Raw genomic sequence first — 23516 nt, forward strand, 5'->3', positions numbered from 1 at the left:
CAAAGTGGACAAAGGCATATCATTAGGATCAATAGGAGTAGCAATCAATTTCATAAGTTCATCCATCTTTCCACTCAAAGTATTAATCTCTTCAATAGCATGCTCTTTTTTACTAGTGGAAGATCTTTCGATATGCCATTGAGAGTAATTTTCCATAGTATTATCTAGGAGTTTAGTAGCTTCTCCTAATGTGATTTCCATAAAAGTACCTCCCGCGGCAGAATCTAAAAGATTTCTAGATGCAATATTCAATCTGGCATAATTTTTTTGTATGATCATCCATAAGCTTAAACCATGAGTAGGGCAATTTCTTATCACCAATTTCATCATCTCCCAAGATTGTGCAATATGTTCATGATCAAGTTGCTTAAAATTCATTATATCGTTCCTAAGGGAGATGATCTTAGTGAGAGGAAAATACTTGGAAATAAAAGCATCTTTACACTTATTCCATGAATCAATACTATTTTCTAGGCAAAGATGAAAACCAAGTTTTAGCATGATCTCCTAGTGAGAACGGAAATAGCTTCAATTTAACAATATCATTATCCACATCTTTTTTCTTTTGCATATCACACAACTCAACGAAAGTATTTAGATGCGATGCGACATCTTCATTAGGAAGACGAAAGATTGTTGTTTCATAACAAGATTCAACAAAGCGACATTAATTTCATAAGATTTCGCACTAGTGGCGGGAGCAATCGGAGTACTAATAAAATCATTATTATTAGTGTTGGAAAAGTAAAACAACTTGGTATATTCTTGAGACATCGTGACAAACCAAGCAATCTAGCACACAAGCAAATAAAAAGCAAAAGATAAGACGAACGAAAGAAGGGCGAATAAAAAGGAAAATCTTTTTATATTTTTCTGAAAACGTTTTAGAAGTGGGGGGAGAGGAAAACGAGAGGCAAATGGCAAATAATGTAAGTGTAAGAGATGAGAGTTTATGATGGGTACTTGGTAGGCTTGATGTAGAACCTCCCCGACAATGGCATCAGAAATTCTTCCTGCTACTTCTTGAGCTTGCGTTGATTTTTCCCTTGAAGAGGAAAGGGTGATGCAGCAAAATAGAGATAAGCATTTTCCTCAATTAAGAACCAAGGTATCAATTCAGTAGGAGGCACAAGCAAGTCTCCAATATATGCACCTGCAAAAGTTAACAAACACTTGCACACAACGCGAAAAAGCGGTTGTCAGTCCCTTCACGGTCATGAACAAGAGTGAGATCTAATAGAGATAGGTATAAAAGATAAATAAAAGAGCAAACTAAAGTAATATAAATAAATTGCAGCAACATATTTTTGGGTTTTTTGTTTATAGATCTTAAAATATATAATGGAAAATAGACCCGAGGGCCATAGGTTTCACTAGAGGCTTCTCTCTTGAAGATAGCATACGGTGGGTAAATAAATTACTGTTGAGAAATTGATAGAAAAGTGCATAGTTATGACGATATCTCAGGCAATGGTCATGAATATGGGCATCACGTTCGTGACAAGTAGACCGAAACGATTCTACATCTACTACTATTACTCCACACATCGACCGATTCTTGCCTGCATCTAGAGTATTAAGTTCATAAGAACAGAGCAACGATTTAAGCAAGATGACATGATATAGAGGGATAAACTCAAGCAATATGATATAAACCCCACCTTTTTATCCTTAATGATAACAATACAATACGTGTCTCGCTGCCCCTACTGTCACTGGGAGAGGATAACGCAAGATTGAACCCATTATAAAGTACTTCTCCCATTGTAGGAAAAACCAATCTAGTTGCCAAACCAAACCGATAGTTCGAAGAGAATTACTAAGCTATCTCAATCATGGATAAAGAGTTCAGAGAAGACTCAGATAATATTCATAGATAATCTGATCAAAATCCACAATTCATCGGATCTCAGCAAACGCGCCGCAAAAGAAGATTACATCGGATAGAACTCCAAGAACATCGAGGAGAACATTGTATTGAAGATCAAAGAGAGAGAAGAAGCCATCTAGCTACTAGCTATGGACCCATAGGTCTGTGGTAAACTACTCATGCTTCATCGTAAGGGCAGCAAGGTTGATGTAGAGGCCCTCCGTGATCGAATCCCCCTCCGGTAGAGTGCTGGGAAAGGCCTCAAGAAGGGATCTCACGGGAACAGAGGCTTGCGGCGACAGAAAAGTATTTTGGTGCACCCTTCTAATGTTGGGGGAATATTTGAGAATATATAGAGGTGGAACTAGTGTTAGGAGACTCCCGAGGGGCCAACAAGCCAGGGGCACGCCCTCGAGGCTTGTGGCCTCATTGGGACTCTTTATTCCAAGTTTTTCTCTTCTATTTGGTTCATTAGCTTTAGGAAAAATAGAAGCTGCGGAAATGCTCGCTTCTAAAAGGCTTAAAGGCTCTGATCAAGGCAATGAACATTTTGCACTTGCGCCAGAAGAGAGGTTGTGGGCTATCCGAGAGAGTGGTTCAGGTGACTACCGGAGTCATTGATTAAGCAGGTCAGATGGGCTTAGTAGGGCTCTGTTTGTTGCCTTCTTCGACCGACAGACAAGGTCTAACCCTCTCTCCAAGTCACGTAGGTGTCGTTCGGTCCAAGAAAAATCATCATAAAGTTTTATTCCGTTTGGACTCTGTTTGATAATCCTTTTATGTGAAAGTCAAAAACATGAAAAAAATAGAAACTAACACTGGGCTCTAGGTTAATAGGTTAGTCCCAAAAATAATATAAATAGCATATTAATGCATATAAAACATCCAAAATAGATAATATAATAACATGAAACAATAAAAAATTGTAGATATGTTGGAGACGTATCAGACCCACTTAACAGCAGCGCGGGGTATATGAACCCGCACAACTATTACACTATATGTGTAGCGTGGGGTTGTGATCCGCACTACTACTACTTAATAATAGCGCGGACCACTTACCCCTCGCCAGTGCTATTTGTCTACCTATACGGTTTTTACTAGTAGTGGCATATGGTCATTTAGTCCTAGAGATTAGGGAGTTAAGAGGAGTAGGTAGTTTTTACCTCAGAAAATTCATTCTAGTCAAAATAGAGTTGCCGATCGGTTGGTCAACTATAGCCGCTTCGTGAGAACTACTGTTGTGTGGTTAAACTCGGTTCCACCTTGTATCGAGAATTTGTGACCTCTCGACTATAACACTATAACTTTCCAATAAACAGCCCCTTTATCATGCAAAAAAAGTATATATACTATTTTCCTCCAAAAGCAGGGCAGACCCTTCTCGGGCGTGTATATATTCCTTCCTTGATTCTTCCTCTTCCCTCTACAAGTTACTCCATTTCTTTCCTCCATCCTTTTGCTTTCGGCCACTCCCTGCACGTTGTTGGCCCGTGGGAGAGCTGGTGGCACCGTGGCAGTGACATCCGTATTTATCTGAATCGCAGCCTTGTACCACCAAGCTCTCCTCCGATTCTTCCAGTTGCATGCACACAAAGTTTCCCAGATGTATCACTATCTGCGACTCTCTCTACTGCTGGTCACCACTCTCTCTGACGTAGCAATTGCTCAAAGATGGAGGGAGATCAGCGGCAGCAACCAATGGAGCGGCCTCCTAGACCCCCTCAACATCGACGTCCGGCGCGAGGTCATCCGCTACGGCGAGCTGGCGCAGGCGACGTCGGACGGCTTCATCACGGACCCCGCGTCGCCGTACGCCGGGGCTTGTCGCTACAGCCCGGCCTCGTTCTTCACCAAGGTTCAGGCGTCCGACCCGGGTGCGTACCGCGTCACAAGGTTCATTTACGCGACGTCAAGCGCCCGGCTGCCTGAGGGGTTCATGGCGAGGCCGCTGCCGGTGGGTGCGTGGAGCACGGAGTCCAACTGGATGGGGTACGTCGCGGTGGCCACGGACCGCGGCGCGGCGGCGCTCGGGAGGCGGGACATTGTGGTGGCGTGGCGCGCGACGAAGCGGGCGACGGAGTGGGCCAGCGACCTGGACTTCGCGCTGGTACCAGCGGCCGGCATCGTCGGGCCGGGGCGCGGCTGGTCGCAGCCGTACGTGCACAGGGGGTTTCTGTCCGTGTACACGTCCAAGAACTCCACGTCCAGGTTCAACAGACGAAGCGCGCGCGAGCAGGTAAATTCGTTGCGACATTTCAGGTTAACAGTCTTAGATTAGTTCTATTTTGAGGAGTACTGTTCTGAGGGTGTTATTGACAGTCTTAACTGCTTCTCTAATCTGCACTCTCCTAGAACTGGAATATTATACCCAACTAAAAAAAGAATTGGAATATTATCGTCCCAACTGGACTAAGTCGATGATCTGCTGTAGGGCGTAAATCCACCGGCATAAACAGTTCCCCATAATTCTCCTAGACTTGGAATATTTTTTGTGCTGGCTGTCCCAGCGAGTTCACCGTTGTGCTGCTGCGCATAAATTCGTTCCCACTTCTGCATGGTGCTTGGGTCGAGACCGGGACATCTCGTCGTGTCATCCGAATCTGACTGAAGTTGACAAGGGCCAACGGTCCTCATTTAAGACCAACGAAATTGCAGTGTGCAAGGCCAGCAGGTTTCACACTCGTTCTGCTGAATTCACGTACAACCCGACAACCTCTCTTTCTGAACATCACATGGTGTTGTTAATTGGGGTGGTTGTTGTTTTTCTCTAGAGTAGCAGAGTAGGAGAGGCACGGAATCTGTTTGGATTTTGGAACATCTGCATTTCATATTTCTAAACTAATATCTCGAAGGTGTTCACGGGTGGGACGTGCGTGTATGCTTTTATAGGAATGAATGTATATGTGTGTTTATGAGCATCTGCTTGAAAAAATATTTGCATTTCATATAGGAGTGTTAAATGAAGGAACCATCACATGCTCCAAATTTTTGACAGGTGCTGACCGAAGTAAGAGCGCTGCTCGATACGTACAAGAACGAGGACTGCAGCATCAGCATAACCGGCCACAGCCTGGGAGGGGCACTGTCCACGCTCAACGCCATCGACCTGGTCGCCAATGGATTCAACGTCCGCGGCTCGTCCCGAACCCCTGTGCCCGTCACGGCCATCCACTTCGGCGCCCCCCGCGTCGGCGACGAGCAGTTCAAGAAGGCTTTCCACGCGATGGCCGGCCTGAGCCTGCTCCGGGTCCGCAACGTCCCGGACATCGTGCCGACCATCCTGCCGCCCGTGATCTACGCCGACGTCGGCGTGGAGCTGCTCGTGGACACGCGCAAGTCGCCGTACCTCAAGGAGAAGGCGGGCCCTGCCCAGTGGCACAACCTGGAGGGCTACTTGCACGGCGTCGCGGGGACGCACGGCGCCGGCGACAGCGCGGGGTTCGGCCTGGAGGTGGACCGCGACTTGGCGCTCATCAACAAGGAAGAGGACGCGCTCAGAGACGAGTACCCCGTGCCGGCGATGTGGTGGGCGGAGAATAACAAGGGCATGGTCGAGAACGCCACTGGACACTGGGTGTTGCACGACCACGAGGAGGGTAACCTTGCGTTGTGATCATTTTTTTCTTTGCCTAAGATCGTTGAAAGGCTTTTTACGAAATATAATACTGCGTCTTATCGAAAATGTAAGCTGGTTTTCTGAACTTTTTACCGTCAAATATTTCTGTGCTTGTCATTCTGTAAGGAAAAATTACTAGCATCAGACAATGCACTACAATTACTTTATATGACAAGATATGTTTGCACCGAAATTAGTGGTCAAAATATGATAGTGATGCCTGTGTCACCGTAAGTAAAGCCTCGTGATTCTCCTCGAATTGGTCTGACAGGACAAAGTTGAACAAGCTCCGGCATAGAGTCATGTCGTCTCTTTGGGTCGACGAGACTATGATTTCTCATTGTACGCTCTTGACGCAGGATCGGGCATCAGTGTTGGAAGAGATTACTTTGGCAATGCAACTCAATGTATTGATCGGTGCATAACACACGTATATATGGATGTATAAAGTGGGCCTCGACCTGAACTATACAAGGACTAGGAGGTGGACCAAGATATACAATATACATGCACAACCATATATTCAACACCACCCCCCCTCCCCCCGTGCAGTCGAAGCGTCGCCAGAGCGCAAAGACTGGACCTGAACTTCTCAAAGACGGAAGTAGGCAGTCCCTTCGTCATCACATCAGCGAACTGTTGCGCCGTCGGGACGTGAAGTACCCAGATGCGCCCAAGAGTGACCTGCTCGCGAACAAAGTGAATGTCGAGCTCAATATGCTTCGTTCGACGATGGTGGACTGGGTTGGCGGAGAGGTACACGGCGGAGACGTTATCGCAGTAGACGAGCGTGGCCTTGTGAACGTCACAAAGCAACTCCTGAAGCAGCTGACGAAGCCAAGAGCATTCGGCAACGGCATTAGCCACTGCCCGATACTCTGCCTCGGCACTCGAGCGGGAGACCGTGGTTGTCGCTTGGACGACCACGAGATCAGCGACGACCCAAGGTACACACAGTAGCCCGAGGTGGAACGACATGTGTCCGGGCAACCAGCCCAGTCCGCATTAGAGTGGGCAATGAGGTCGGTGGAAGCGGAGGCCGTCGGCGTGAGTTCCAAGGACGGGGTGCCGCGTATGTAATGAATGATACGCTTCACCAAGGTCTAATGAGAGTCACGTGGAGAGTGCATGTGAAGACAAACCTGCTGAACAACATACTGCAAGTCGGGGCGCGTCAGGGTCAGGTACTGCAGAGCACCCACGATAGAGCGATAGAAGGCCGCATTGGATGCGGGAGAGTCCTCCAGAGCTGAAACCTTGGCCTTGACGTCGACGGGCATGCCGGCGGGCTTGTAGTTAAGCATGCCAGCACAGTCAAGAAGCTCATGGGCATACCGCTGTTGATGCAGGGAAAACCTATCTGGCCGTCGAACCACCTCAATGCCGAGGAAGTAGTGCAGGGGCCCCGAGTACTTTAGGGCAAACTCATCGCGAAGACGAGCAGTGAGCCGCTGACGAAGCTCGGCGGTGGATGTTGTTAGGATGATGTCGTCGACATAGAGCAATAAGTAGGCCGTGGCAGCTCCGTGATGATAAAAAAAGAGGGACACATCGGAGCGAGTGGATGTGAATCCAAGCGTCTGCAGGAACGCAACGATGCACTGGTACCAGGCCCGGGGCACCTGCTTCAACTCGTATAGGGAACGGGAGAGCAAGCACACGTGGTTGGGATGCGCGACGTCGATGAAGCCAGTGTGCTGCTCATAGAACACCTGCTCAGCGAGGTGGCCGTGCAAGAAGGTGTTGGAGACGTCCAACTGATGCACGGGCTAGGCACGGGAGACGGCTAACTGGAGCATGGTGTGGATCGTGCCCGGTTTAACAACCAGAGCAAAAGTGTCGGTGAAGTCCACGCCCGTGCGTTGCCGAAAACCTGAACTACCCTGCGATCTTTGTAGCGCCTGAGAGTGATGACCGGGCGAGCGGCTAGAAGTGCGGGATCCCAAGGCGCCGACGGAAGCGCCAGAGCCGACAGATGCGGCTGTGGCGGCGGCGCTGTCGGTGTCAAAACCGGTGGATCTCGGGTAGGGGGTCCCGAACTGTGCGTCTAAGGTTGATGGTAACATGAGACAAGGGACACGATGTTTACCCAGGTTCGGGCCCTCTCTATGGAGGTAATACCCTACTTCCTGCTTGATTGATCTTGATGAATATGAGTATTACAAGAGTTGATCTACCATGAGATCGTAATGGCTAAACCCTAGAAGTCTAGCCTGTATGACTACGGTATTGAGTATATCCTTTCCAGACTACACCCTCTGGTTTATATAGACACCGGGGGGATCTAGGTTACATGGAGTCGGTCACATAAGATGGAATCTTCATAGTTGTTCGCCAAGCTTGCCTTCCACGCCAAGGAGAGTCCCATCCGGACACGGGTACAGTCTTTGGTCTTCATATCTTCACAGCCCATCAGTCCGGCCCATAGATAACAAGCCGGACGCCCGAGGACCCCCTAGTCCAGGACTCCCTCAGGCGCCGCGAGGAGCGGGGGGGGGGGGGTACCCGCCGGCCGTAGGAGGCGCCCCGTACGGAACAGAGTAGCCGTAGGGCAACGCGGGCGCATACGGCCGAGGAGCCGCGTGTAGCGCCTGATGAGTCATCGGACTGGCGCCGAAAAAGCCGGGGACGAGGGCGCGTGGTACGGGCATGGAGTACGCATGAACAACACCCCCATCCAGGGGTTCTGGCCGGCCTGCCAGGGCACTGGCTGATGCGGTGGCAGCTGCTGGCAGGGGGGCCACCCTGGGCGGCGGCCGGCTGCTGCTACTGCTGTGGCGGCGCCTGGTAGAGGCGCGGGCCAGGCCGAGGCTAAGGAGCCGGGGCGGCGGGCGGGGCACCACCTCGGGTGCCGGCGGTGAGGGCTGTGTGAGTAGCCCGGGTGTGCACCATCTTCATCCTGCGTTCCTCGAGATTCAGGTACGTACGCCACAACCTTGGGAAACGTCAGACCAGTGCTGAGGGGGAGGTTTGAGGCAGCATTCCCGAAGTCGTCGTTCAAGTCGGCGATGAGCGTGCCGAGGAGAAGCTTGTGGGAGACCTTCTCACTGAGTTCATAGAGCTCATCGACAAGCTTCTTGAGGTGCATGCAATCATCATCAATGGACGAGTCGTTCCGTTGACACCCAAAAAACTCATCGTGCAGGAAAACCTTGCGTTGAAGCTTGTTTTCGGTGAAGATGCCATTGAGCTTTGTCCAGACGGCGAGAGCATCATCCTCGGTGGAGACCACCGTGTGGAAAAGGTCCTTCGAGATGGTGGTGTAGAACCAGCGGATCAGGGTGGCGTCCATGGTCATCCACTCGTCATCATTCACCATGAACTAGGAGTCCATGGAACCATCGATGTGATCCTGGAGATTGTACTCACGAAACACAAGAGAGAAGTAGGTCTTCCAGGAATAATACATGGAGGTGTGGTGATCGAGGATGATGGGAACCCGACCGAGGATGTTGAGATCGCAAATGATGACGGGGTCGGGGCCGGCGAACGGGTTGGTGCATGCGGTGCGGGTCGAGACGGAGGATCCGGGGGACTCCATGGCGGCTCAGGAGGAAGAAGGGCGGCGTGACTCAGTTTCGGTTAGGGTTAGGGGAGGGTTGGCGGAAGCGGAGGAGGGGGCGGCGGCTGAGACACGGGCGACAACGTGGAGACGCGACGGCAGCGGCAGCAGGGTGTGGCAGCGGCGGCAAGGTACGGCAGCGGCGATGGAGATCGCAGCGGCGGCATGTTTTAGGGTTAGGATCGGAGGTATGATACCATGTTGGAAGATATTACTTTGGCAATGCAACTCGATGTATTGGTCGGTGCATTACACGCGTATATATGGATGTACAAAGTGGGCATCAACCTCAACTATACAAGGACTAGGAGGTGGGCCAAGATATACAATATACATGCACAACCATATAATCAACAGTCAGACTTTTTAGATTGACTCAAGTGTTCAAAGACGATGATTGTGGCGACTGGCGTTGGTCCTCAGGGGCACCTGCATGAAGATTTTTCTGTTATCATCAACAAGGTAAGGCCATCTCCTTATGGGAGTTTCAATAACGGTGTGTCGACGGCTAGTTTTGACGATGGTAGTGGTTGTACGGTGGTCGAGTGGCCACAATGTAATTATTATTATGTTTAAGGTGATTTGTAATTTTAATAATCTTCTATAATAGATTTGTGTCTTTTAAAAAAATTAAAGCTTTTTTAGCGGAAAGGAAACCAGTTCTCTTTGACAAGAAAACCCTACATTTTTTAGAATAAAACCATTTTCAGGGCAGAGAAGAAAACGAGCTAAACTAGAAGAAAACGAAGCGGAAGAACAACTATGAAACCAGTAATTGGCCTAGTCCATGGCCCGCATTGCGGCAAATAGTAGAATTTTCCCGCCATCTCGCCCATTCATGAGGCGCAGCTAAATTGGGATCGTCGATGTCTGTGTTCGCCCCTTGCGATGGGGGGTGCAGCACCCGTGCTCTATACCATCCCAAATGGTACCGGGCCGCACGAAATGAAGGTCATGCTTGATGCGCTTCATCAGTTTTTTTAAACACAGTACAAAAGAAAGCCCTCGTATATACGCGCATACATTTCACCCTTATAGAGGTATGCCCTACCTCTATGAGCATCTTTAGAAGATTGAGCCGGCATATCACCTTGAGATTTACGAAGTCATCGTAGATGACTTGAACGTGCATCGCCGGAAATCCTGAAATAAACCCAGAAAGTGCGAGCACTAGGATTTGTATCCGGATGGGCTAGGGATACCACTGTCCTTTTAACCATCCAACCATAGGTTGGTTCACATGCGCTCCATCAGTTGAGCTTCGGTAATTCATTGGTGCTTGAAGGCTCGCGTGGATAGCTCGGTCTAGATGTGTGAATTGGTATGTTTCACAACCTTCACCAACATATCAAACTGAGGCAATGGCCTCTTCGAATCGATTTGATGCAACACAGGGGAAGAAGGGATAATTTTGATATGCCTTCTCAAGACAACGGGTCAGGGACAAATGAACATACTGATTAAACATTCTTAAAACGTTGATGGCGGTCAACCTTTCACATGAATAGGATACATTTAGTTGGAAGCTGACTACTTCTGACGCTTTCTTAGTTAAATCCATGTATGGCCTGCATCAATGATGGAAAATCTTTCCACCATAAATATTGATAAGGGTTGGCCTGATCTTCTCAGTGAGCGGATGACGTCGATGAAGAACTTGCTGGATAACTTGTGAGATGCTTTCGAACTCTCTATTTTTTCCCTGTTTGCCAATGCGACCGATCTTCGACCCTATGGATATTCGCAACACCACACACTTGCGTGTGTAGCCGCCGACCACGAAGCGGTTCTACAATCTCCCAATTCCCAACCGAACTACAAATAGCACTTGACTTTTAGTAGCAAATACACCCTACCGAAACGAATTTGGTGTAGATAAATAGTCCTGATCGATGGAAAGAGGAATATAAATTCGGATGAATGCTTATAGCAATTCAATCTGGTCGAGGTCTAATCAAAACGTGGTCTAACCCTGAAAGCCATGGCTTACAAGGGTATATAAAGACCCCTGGATGTCCAACCTAGTGTTGGAGTCAAAATCAACCATATCTCCAACTTTCCTAACATAAACGACTCTATCTGGAAAATTGGCAGAAACAACCACATTATTGTTTCGACGACTGCGACTCGGTCACTGCAAATCCCGGGCAATGGGTATACAGTTTGGAAAGCACGCCACTCAAGTTTTTCAAAATTTTGCTTATATGCCTTATTTGGAGCACGGGCATGTATTCCACACATATATCAATTTCGGGCCTCATGGCAGTCAATTCGAGTCTGACATGGAATATCTTGTTTTCAACTTTGTACTCTTCATGTGATGATGGCGCCACTTCCTCCCACACCTCCCTCGTGCTTCCCACCATTCCTTGCACATAGCTTCTTGCCCATGCACTATCTCACTATTAATTCAATCCTAGTGATACGAAAAGTCCATGGCTTAGGTAGTATAAAATTCTTCCAAACCAAAGTAACATGTTCAACTAGGAATGAATTCACCTTGTGATCTTTGTCAATGAGGCTTATTATTTCTTTCTAGCTTAATCAAGCCGAATCATCATATTTCGTGAATATATCCTCATCATCCCCCCTTTCTTCAAGAAAAGTCATCCGTGGCTTTGGGTAAGCTGAGAATGGCAGAAACAAAAAGAACAACGGGTACTCGTAGTTTATGTATATATAACATGTTGTATCATTTTTGTTGTCATGAAAAAGATTCCCAATATGCAACTTTAACTACAAGTATACAAGACAAAATGTCCATATGGGAACAAATAATATATCAGGAATCGGCAATCATAATTGCGAGTATAAGTGAATTTCATATAGTCATGACGAGAATGAGGAACAAACATGTATAATGTCTTCTTATTCAGTATTAAGTCCAAAGTCCTCACATAAGAATGATGATCAAATGTGCTACAAGGTCAAACCAACACAAAATATTCAGAAGTGCATATCACTACAAAAAAATACACTTTCGTGATGATACATGTTTGTCACAGTAGGTCACGTTTTCTGTCATGCATGTACATCCATGACGATTTTATGACGGAATCAACATAGTCATACATGTGCTGCCGTAGAAGTGTTCCATGACATTACCAAAATTATCATCACAGAAGTGTTCACTTCCATGACGATAAATGCCGCGTCATGGAAGTGCTTTCGTCAAGGGTGACTGACACGTGGTATCCACCGTAACGGGTCATCGTTAAGCTATCGGGTCCGGTTTTGGATCCGATAACCCGCTAACAGCCACGACCAATGCCGATTTTCCATGTGTAAAATTCTCATTGGCCGACGAACCACGTGTTAGCTCCGCGTTGGCACAAGTGTCACTCATCCAATGGGCGAGATGCGCCTATGACATATTGACACGTGGACCGGCCCAACAGTGGCCCATTCAGGTTAAAAGGTCGGGCCTGTCAAAATAAGCGGCCCGTCCCATTAGAGGCCTACTTGAGTTAGGCCCATTTACAAGCATGACCCATACAAGTTACACAGAATAGTCCCATCAAAGGCCCATTCTAGATTTGACAATTTCCAGCCCATCGCCAGTTTCAGCCCGTTAACGGCCCGCTACATCTTTGGGCCCAATTGCCGCCCGAGCTTCTTTCGGCCTGTTAGCAGCCCATCGTCAGTTCCCGCCCGTTAACGGCCCGGAATGTCTTTCGGCCTTTTCTCAGCCCGTTCTGGAGTTGGGCCAATTCTAGCCTGCTGTGACTTTAGGCCTGTCCTCGGCCCATTCGGTAAATGGGCCAACTCCTAGCCCATTTTGTCTCTCGGCCTGTTAACGGCCCGCACAATAGTTGGGCCATTGACTTTAGGTCCATTAGGGGCCCACGTTCTATAGGGCATCATTTCATCCCAACGCGACTTTCGGCCTCTTAAAAGCCTAGTTTGCAAATTGGGCCTCCTCTGGCCCATAACACTTTCGGCCTCTTACTGGCCCATAAAGTAAAAGGACCGAGACAAAATTGACATGTATTTCATCCTGCTAGAGGCCCGCGGGCCATTTCCATTTATACGGCCCTATCGAGCTTTTGGCCTGTTAACGGCCTGCTAATAGTCGTTGTTATGGTGGGCCACATCATTTGGGATCCACTTAATATTATTTTGACCAGCCCAATTAAGACCTGCTTTGACTATTAATGACCCACAAGTGTAGGGGATCTATCGTTGCCTTTTCAATAAGTAAGAGTGTGGAACCCAATGAGGAGCAGAAGGAAATGATAAGCAGTTTTCAGTAAGGTATTCTCTGCAAGCACTGAAATTATCGGTAACATATAGTTTTGTGATAAGGTAATCTGTAACGAGTAACAAGTAATGAAAATAAATAAGGTGCAGCAAGATGGCCCAATCCTTTCTGTAGCAAAGGACAAGCCAGGACAAACTCTTATATGAAGGAAAGCGCTCCCGAGGACACATGGGAATTATCGTCAAGCTAGTTTTCATCACGTTCATATGATTCGCGTTCGGTACTTTGATAATTTGATATGTGGGTGGACCGGTGCTTGGGTACTGCCCTTACTTGGACAAGAATCCCAGTTATGATTAACCCCTATTGCAAGCATCCGCTACTACAACAGAAGTATTAAGGTAAACCTAACCATAGCATGAAACATGTGGATCCAAATCAGCCCCTTACGAAGCAACACATAAACTAGGGTTTAAGCTTCTGTCACTCTAGCAACCCATCATCTACTTATTAATTCCCAATGCCTCCCTCTAGGCCCAAATAATGGTGAAGTGTCATGTAGTCGACATTCACATAACACCACTAGAGGAATGACAACATACATGTCAGCAAAATATCGAACGAATACCAAATTCACATGACTACTTATAGCAAGACTTCTCCCATGTCCTCAGGAACAAACGTAGCTACTCACAAAGCATATTCATGTTCATAATCAGAGGGGTATTAATATGCATAATGGATCTGAACATATGATCTTTGACCAAGTAAACCAACTAGCATCAACTACAAGGAGTAATCAACACTACTAGCAACCCACATGTACCAATCTGAGGTTTGGATACAAAGATTGGATACAAGAGATGAACTAGGGTTTGAGATGAGATGGTGTTGGTGAAGATGTTGATGGAGATTGACCCCCTCCCAATGAGAGGATCATTGGTGATGACGATGGTTATGATTTCCCCCTCCCGGAGGGAAGTTTCCCTGGCAGAACAGCTCCGTCGGAGCCCTAGATTGGTTCTGCCAAGGTTCCGCCTCGTGGCGGCGGAGTTTTGTCTCGTGAGCTTGCTTATGATTTTTTTCTCGACGAAAGACTCCATATAGCCAAAGATGGGCATCGGAGGGCCACCAGGGGGCCCATGAGGCAGGGGCGCGCCCAAGGGGTAGGGCGCGCCCCCACCCTCGTGGACGGTGGGTGGCCCCCCTCTGGTACTTCTTTCGCCCAATATTTTTTATATATTTTGAAACGTGCTCCCGTGAAGTTTCAGGACTTTTGAAGATGTGCAGAATAGGTATCTAATATTTGCTCCTTTTCCGACCTAGAATTCCAGCTGCCGGCATTCCCCCTCATCATGTAAACCTTGTAAAACAAGACAGAATAGGCATAAGTATTGTCACATAATGTGTAATAACAGCCCATAATGCAATAAATATCGATATAAAAGCAAGATGCAAAATGGACGTATCAACTCCCCCAAGCTTAGGCCTCGCTTGTCCTCAAGCGAAAGCCGATATCGAAAAATATGTCCACATGTTTAGAGATAGAGGTGTCAATAAAATAAAATACGGACATGAGGGCGTCATGATCATTCTTAGAACAGCAACGTGTATGTATATATATATATATTGTCATATGATCTCTTATGCTAAAGTAACAATTCATTCACATACTCAAGTATGAATCAGAAATTTCATTGAAAACTAACAAACTATAATCTCAGTCATTGAAGCAATTGCAATTTATCATAACATAGGAAAGAGTCAATATAAGAGCTTCTCAGCAAGTCCACATACTCAACCATCTTTTAGTCTTTCACAATTGCTAACACTCACACGATATTTATGGTTATGAAGTTTTAATCGGACACAGCGAAACATAGGGGCTTATAGTTTTGCCTCCCAACTTTTTACCTCAAGGGTAATGTCAACAATAATAGTTCATGAAAACCCACATCCAATTAGCCATATATATCAGGATCTTTCCAACACATTGTGCTTGCCAAAGGATAAAATGTAAAAAGGAAAGGTGAAGATCACCATGACTCTTTGCATGAAGTATAAGACAAGAATAAAAGATAGGCCCTTCGCAGAGGGAAGCAGAGGTTGTCATGTGCTTTTATGGTTGGATGCACGAAATCTTAATGCAAAAGAACGTCACTTTATATTGCCACTTGTGATATGGACCTTTATTATGCAGTCCGTCGCTTTTATTTCTTCCACATCACAAGATCGTATAAAGCTTATTTTCTCCACACTAATAAGTCATACATATTTAGAGAGCAATTCTTATTGCTTGCAACGATGACAACTTACTTGAGGGATCTTACTCAATCCATAGGTAGATATGGTGGACTCTCATGGCAAAACTGGGTTTAGGGATATTTGGAAGCACAAGTAGTATCTCTACTTGGTGCAAAGAAATTGGCTAGCAAGAGAGGGAAAGGCAAGCTCAACATGTTGGATGATCCATGACAATATAATTTATCTCAGATGTAAGAAAACATAACCCATTACGTTGTCTTCCTTGTCCAACGTCAACTCTTTAGCATATCATACTTTAATGAGTGCTCACAATTATAAAAGATGTCCAAGATAGTATATTTATATGTGAAAACCTCTCTTTCTTTATTACTTCCTATTAATTGCAACGATGACCAAAACTATGTTTGCCAACTCTCAACAACTTTTATTCATCATACTCTTTATATGTGAAGTCACTACTCTCCATAAGATCCATATGATCTCTTTATTTATTTTTATTTCTTTCTCTTTTATTCTATTCCCTCAAGATCATAGCAAAATAATCAAGCCCTTGACTCAAACACTAATCTTTATTATATATAGCTCATGGACTCGATTACATAGAAGGATCATAAAGCAAAACTCACAACTAGATCATACTAAAACTTTATTCTACTAGATCAAGATATTACCAAAAGGATCGAACTAAGAAAAACAGTAAAGATAAAAGTGATGGTGACACGATACCGGGGCATTCCCCCAAGCTTGGCACTTGCCAAGGGGAGTGCCCATACCCATGTGTTTATGTCTCCTTCTTCGGGGGTGGTGATGTGATATTCTTGGCAATGATGCCCCTCGGGATACGATTCTCTTCTTCTTCCTCCGTGGTCCAACCACAATGCTCCAAGTCCCCGTAGAATTTTTGATCTGCAAGGTAATCAGCAACATAGCTTTCTCCCTCCGAATCTTGGGATGACATATTGCTCTAATCTGTAGCAGAAACAACTCAAAACAAGGACAGAGGATTTTTACGTGATACGGTGGTCAAAACCTTCGGGAGATTATATAATGAATTTTTACCGACCAAAAGAAGCATCATGCAAGAAAACGGAGTCCGGAGAGCACACGGGGTGTCCACGAGGCAGGGGGCACGCCCAGGGGGTAGGGCATGCCATCCACCCTCATGGAAGCCTCATGTCCTTTCCGGTCTGCTTCTTATTTTCCTATTTTCTTAAATATTCCAAAACGGAGAAAAATTGCCATTAGAACTGTTTTGGAGTCGGTTTACTTACCGTACCACATACCTATTCCTTTTCGGAGTCTGATACATTCTGGAAAGTGTCCCTTATGTATTCCTCCGGGGTTACGGTTTCCATAACATTAGTTTCAACATTTATGGGATTACCTGAGATATAATGTTTGATTCTTTGACCGTTCACCACCATTGGATTTGTGCCTTCGAAGTTGTTGATTTTTATGGCACCGGAACGATAGACCTCCTTGATGATGTAAGGACCTTCCCATTTAGAGAGGAGTTTGCCTGCAAAAAATCTTAAATGAGAGTTGTATAACAATACATAATCACCTACATTAAATTCACGTTTTTGTATCCTTTTGTCATGCCATCTTTCAACTTTTTCTTTAAACAGTTTGGCATTCTCATAAGCCTGGGTTCTCCATTCATCAAGTGAGCTAATGTCAAAAAGTCTCCTCTCACCGGCAAGTTGGAGTCATAGTTGAGCTCTTTAATAGCCCAATATGCGTTATATTCTAATTCAAGAGGTAAGTGACATGCTTTACCATAAGCCATTTTATACGGAGACATACCCATAGGATTTTTGTATGCAGTTCTATAAACCCATAATGCATCATCAAGTTTCTTGGACCAATTCTTTCTAGATATATTGTCAGTCTTCTGCAAAATTAATTTAAGCTCTCTACTGCTAAGTTCTACTTGACCACTAGACTGTGGATGATATGGAGATGCAATTCTATGATTAACATCATACTTAGCAAGCATTTTACTGAAAGCACCATGAATAAAATGTGAACCACCATCAGTCATTAAATATCTAGGGACTCCAAACCTCGGAAAAATAACTTCTTTAAGCATGTTAATAGAGGTGTTATGATCAGCACTACTAGTTGGAATAGCTTCTACCCACTTAGTAACGTAATCAACAGCAACTAAAATATGTGTATACCCATTAGAGGAAGGAAACGGTCCCATATAATCAAAGCCCCAAACATCAAATGGTTCAATAACAAGTGAATAATTCATAGGCATTTCTTGACGTCTACTAATATTACCAATTCTTTGACATTCATCACAAGACAAGACAAACTTACGGGCATCCTTGAAATGAGTAGGCCAATAAAAACCGGATTGCAATACCTTATGTGCAGTTCTATCTCCAGCATGGTGTCCTCCATAAGCCTCGGAGTGACACTTGCGTAGGATCTGTTCCTGTTCATGCTCAGGTACACAACGTCTAATAACACCATCTACTCCTTCTTTATAAAGATGTGGGTCATCCCAGAAGTAATGTCTTAAATCATAGAAGAACTTTTTCTTTTGCTGGTATGTGAAACTAGGTGGTATAAATTTAGCAACAATATAATTTGCATAATCAGCATACCATGGAGCAGTACGAGAAGCATTTATGACAGCTAGTTGTTCATGAGGAAAGCTATCATCAATAGGTAGTGGGTCATCAAGAACATTCTCTAACCTAGACAAGTTGTCTGCAACCGGGTTCTCAACTCCCTTTCTATCAATAATATGCAAATCAAATTCTTGTAGCAAGAGAACCCATCTAATAAGTCTAGGTTTAGCATCTTTCTTTTCCATAAGATATTTAATAGCAGCATGATCAGTGTGAACAGTTACTTTAGAATCAACAATATAAGGTCTGAACTTATCACAAGCAAATACAACTGTTAAAAATTCTTTTTCAGTAGTAGCATAATTTCTTTGGGCACTGTCTAGAGTTTTACTAGCATATTGGATAGCATTTAATTTCTGATCAACTCTTTGTCCTAGAACAGCCCCTACAGCATAATCACTAGCATCACACATAATTTCAAATGGTAAATTCCAATCAGGAGGTTGAACAATAGGTGCAGAAACCAAAGCTTTCTTAAGTATTTCAAATGCTTCTACACAATCATCATCAAAGACAAAAGGAACATCTTTTTATAAGAGATTAGTCAGAGGCCGAGAAATTTTAGAGAAGTCCTGAATGAACCTCCTATAAAAACTGGCATGACCAAGGAAACTTCTTATACCTTTAATGTCCTTGGGACATGGCATCTCTTCAATAGCATCAACCTTAGCTTTATCAACTTAAATACCTCTTTCAGAAATTTTATGCCCCAAGACAATACCTTCATTGACCATAAAGTGGCATTTCTCCCAATTCAAGACAAGATTAGTTTCTTCACATCTCTGCAAAACTCGATCAAGGTTGCTTAAGCAATCATCAAAAGAAGTCCCATAAACAGAGAAATCATCCATGAATACCTCAACAATCTTTTCACAAAAGTCAGAGAATATAGCAATCATACATCTTTGAAAGGTAGCAGGTGCATTACATAAACCAAAAGGCATACGTCTATAAGCAAAGGTACCGAAAGGGCAAGTAAAAGTTGTCTTTTCTTGATCCTCTTTTGACACAGGTATTTGAGAGAAACCAGAATAACCATCTAGAAAGCAAAAATGTGTATGTTTGGATAATCTTTCTAGCATTTGATCAATAAAAGGTAAAGGGTAATGATCCTTTTTAGTAGCTTTATTTAATTTGCGGAAATCAATTACCATTCTATAACCTGTAACAATTCTTTGTGGGATCAATTCATCTTTATCATTAGGAACAACAGTAATACCTCCCTTCTTAGGGACACAATGGACAGGACTTACCCACTGACTATCAGCAACGGGATAAATTATACCTACCTCCAGAAGCTTTAGTATTTCTTTTCTTACCACTTCTTTCATCTTAGGATTTAACCGTCGTTGGTGATCAACAACTGGTTTAGCGTCTTTTTTCAGCTTTATTTTGTGCTGGCATAGAGTGGGACTAATGCCCTTAAGATCATCGAGAGTATATCCAATAGCAGCACGGTGCTTCTTTAGAGTTTTCAATAATTTCTTTTCTTCATGCTCTGAAAGGTTAGCACTAATAATAACAGGATATATCTCTTTCTCATCAAGATAAGCATATTTAAGAGTATCAGGTAAAGGTTTAAGCTCAAACACAGGATCACCCTTAGGTGGAGGGGGATCCCCTAGGATTTCAACAGGCAAGTTGTGTTTCAAAATAGGTCCATGTTTAAAGAATACTTCATCTATTTCCCTTCTTTCATTCATAAACATATCATTTTCATGGTCTAGCAAATATTGTTCTAAAGGATCAGTAGGGGGCACGACAATAGAAGCAAGACCAATAATTTCATCTTTACTAGGCAATTCTTTATCATGGGGTTGTCTACGAAATTTAGCAAAATTAAACTCATGAGACATATCCCCTAAACCAACAGAAACAATATCCTTATTGCAGTCTATCTTAGCATTAACAGTATTCAAGAAGGGTCTACCAAATATAATGGGACAAAAGTCATCTTGTGGGGAACCAAGAACAAGAAAATCAGCAGGATATTTAACTTTCCCACACAAGACTTCAACATCTCTAACAATCCCAACTGGTGAAATAGTATCTCTATTGGCAAGCTTAATTGTAACATCAATCTCTTCTATCTCAGCAGGTGCAATATCATGCATAATTTCTTTGTATAAGGAATGAGGTATTGCACTTGCACTAGCACCCATATCACATAAGCCATGATAGCAATGATCTCCTATTTTAACAGAAATAACAGGCATGCCTACAACAGGTCTATGTTTATTTTTAGTATCAGGTCTAGCAATTCTAGCAGATTCATTGCAGAAGTAAATAACATGCCCATCAATATTATCGGCCAAGAGATCTTTAACCATAGCAACACTAGGTTCAACTTTAATTTGCTCAGGGGGTTTGGGTGTCTTAATATTACTTTTGTTAACCACAGTTGAAGCTTTAGCATGATCCTTTATTCTAACAGGGAAAGGTGGTTTCTCAATATAAGCAGTAGGAACAACAGGATCATTATAAGTGATAGTCTTTTCTTCAACTTTAATAGGTGCAACTACTTTTACTTCAATGGGAGGATTATATTTAAACCACTTCTCCTTAGGGAGATCAACATGAGTAGCAAAGGATTCACAGAAAGAAGCTACTATCTCAGAGTCAAGTCCATATTTAGTGCTAAATTCACGGAAAGCATCGGTATCCATAAAAGATTTAACACAATCAAACTTAGGTGTTATACCTGACTCCTTACCTTCGTCGAGGTCCCAATCTTCAGAGTTGCGTTTAATTCTTTCCAATAAATCCCATTTGAATTCAATAGTCTTCATCATAAAAGATCCAGTACAAGAAGTATCGAGCATGGAGCGATTACTAAGAGAAAGCCGAGCATATTTTTTTGAATAATCATTTCTTTTGAGAGCTCATGATTGGGGCATGAATATAACATTGACTTAAGCCTCCCCCAAGCTTGAGCGATGCTTTCTCCTTCGCGAGGCCAAAAATTATATATATAATTACGATCACGATGAACAAGATGCATAGGATAAAACTTCTGATGAAATTCCAATTTCAATCGTTGGTAGTTCCATGATCCAATATCATCACATAGCCTCAACCATGTCAATGCATCTCCCTTCAAAGATAAAGGGAAGACCTTCTTCTTGATAACATCCTCGGGCATACCTGCAAGCTTAAATAATCCACAAACTTCATCCACATAGATTAGGTGCAAATCGGGATGTAATGTTCCATCACCTGTAAAAGGATTAGCTAGCAGTTTCTCTATCATACCCGAATGAATTTCAAAGTAAACATTTTTAGTAGGTTCAGTAGGTTGAGGAGCAACTCTTTGCTCTACTGGTCGGGGTGAAGATACCCCGAACAAGCCCCTCAAAGGATTATGTTCCATAGTGACAGTAAATTTCAGCACACTATATAAAATTTTCCTTACCAAATTCCACCTACCAAAGGTGCTTAACTCCCCGGCAATGGCGCCAGAAAAGAGTCTTGATGACCCACAAGTGTAGGAGATCTATCGTTGCCTTTTTGATAAGTAAGAGTGTCGAACCCAACGAGGAGCAGAAGGAAATGATAAGCAGTTTTCAGTAAGGTATTCTCTGCAAGCACTGAAATTATCGGTAACAGATAGTTTTGTGATAAGGTAATTTGTAATGAGTAACAAGTAATGAAAGTAAATAAGGTGCAGCAAGATGGCCCAATCCTTTTTGTAGCAAAGGACAAGCCTGGACAAACTCTTATATGAAGGAAAGCGCTCCCGAGGACACATGGGAATTATCGTCAAGCTAGTTTTCATCACGTTCATATGATTCGCGTTCGGTACTTTGATAATTTGATATGTGGGTGGACCCGTGCTTGGGTACTGCCCTTACTTGGACAAGCATAACTTGTGATTAACCCCTATTGCAAGCATCCGTAACTACAACAGAAGTATTAAGGTAAACCTAACCATAGCATGAAACATATGGATCCAAATTAGCCCCTTACGAAGCAACGCATAAACTAGGGTTTAAGCTTCTGTCACTCTAGCAACCCATCATCTACTTATTACTTCCCAATGCCTCCCTCTAGGCCCAAACAATGGTGAAGTGTCATGTAGTCGACGTTCACATGACACCACTAGAGGGATGACAACATACATCTCATCAAAATATCGAACGAATACCAAATTCACATGACTACTTATAGCAAGACTTCTCCCATGTCCTCAGGAACAAACGTAACTACTTACAAAGCATATTCATGTTCATAATCAGAGGGGTATTAATATGCATGATGGATCTGAACATATGATCTTCCACCAAGTAAACCAACTAGCATCAACTACAAGGAATAATCAACACTACTAGCAACCCACATGTACCAATCTGAGGTTTGGATACAAAGATTGGATACAAGAGATGAACTAGGGTTTGAGATGAGATGGTGCTAGTGAAGATGTTGATGGAGATTGACCCGCTTTCCGATGAGAGGATCATTGGTGATGACGATGGTGATGATTTCCCCCTCCCGGAGGGAAGTTTCCCCGATAGAACAGCTCCGCCGGAGCCCTAGATTGGTTCCGCCAAGGTTCCGCCTCGTGGCAGCAGAGTTTCGTCCCGTGAGCTTGCTTATGATTTTTTCCTCGACGAAAGACTCCATATAGCCAAAGATGGGCATCGGAGGGACACCAGGGGGCCCACGAGGCAGGGGGGCGCCCCCCCACCCTCATGGACGGTGGGTGGCCCCCCTCTGGTACTTCTTTTGCCCAATATTTTTTATATATTTTGAAACGTGCTCCCATGAAGTTTCAGGACTTTTGAAGATGTGCATAATAGGTCTCTAATATTTTCTCCTTTTCCAGCTCAGAATTCCAACTGCCGGCATTCCCCCTCTTCATGCAAACCTTGTAAAATAAGAGAGAATAGGCATAAGTATTGTGACATAATATGTAATAACAGCCCATAATGCAATAAATATCAATATAAAAGCATGATGCAAAATGGCGTATCAACTACGCATGTGTGTTCATTTGTATGGCGTCCAGGAAATGTTTGGGCGTGTTGGCCCCCGTTTCAACGATATAGCATATTCAAGAATTATCCTACTCTATACTATCGCCTCTAAAAACATACACTATACAATAAAAAGACTAAGGCATAGAAACGTAGAATAATCCTACACTATACAATAAAGAAATTACAACTGAATATACCCACTGGGCATTATAGTTCGGCACGAGTGATAATAAAGCATACACAAATAGCAAATTACATACACTAGACAAATAAGGCTCATACACCATGGACACGCATCAACAGAACTTACCATTTGAACTATAATCTCTTCAGAAAATAGGATTGGCCGGATTCAGATAGCACAAATTTCAGTCTGCA

General features: G+C 44.1%; 1 protein-coding gene across 1 annotated transcript; it reads left to right on the forward strand.

Annotated features, from left to right (window-relative positions):
- Positions 1 to 3272: 3272 nt before the first annotated feature.
- On the forward strand, positions 3273 to 5704 carry LOC123058412 (phospholipase A1-II 3). Its single transcript, XM_044481142.1, has 2 exons — positions 3273 to 4109; positions 4869 to 5704. The coding sequence occupies exons 1-2, from the start codon at positions 3477 to 3479 to the stop codon at positions 5484 to 5486; spliced, it is 1251 nt and encodes a 416-aa protein (XP_044337077.1). The 5' UTR covers positions 3273 to 3476; the 3' UTR covers positions 5487 to 5704.
- Positions 5705 to 23516: the final 17812 nt, after the last annotated feature.

Source organism: Triticum aestivum, chromosome 3A (assembly GCF_018294505.1).
Source record: "Triticum aestivum cultivar Chinese Spring chromosome 3A, IWGSC CS RefSeq v2.1, whole genome shotgun sequence".
Lineage (NCBI taxonomy): Eukaryota > Viridiplantae > Streptophyta > Magnoliopsida > Poales > Poaceae > Triticum > Triticum aestivum.

Excerpts from the sequence above, each read along its gene's own strand:
- LOC123058412 (XM_044481142.1), top strand. The coding sequence starts at position 3,477 with ATGTATCACTATCTGCGACTCTCTCTACTGCTGGTCACCACTCTCTCT. Across the intron at positions 4,110-4,868 it reads GACGAAGCGCGCGCGAGCAG|GTGCTGACCGAAGTAAGAGC; the intron begins GTAAATTCGTTG and ends AATTTTTGACAG.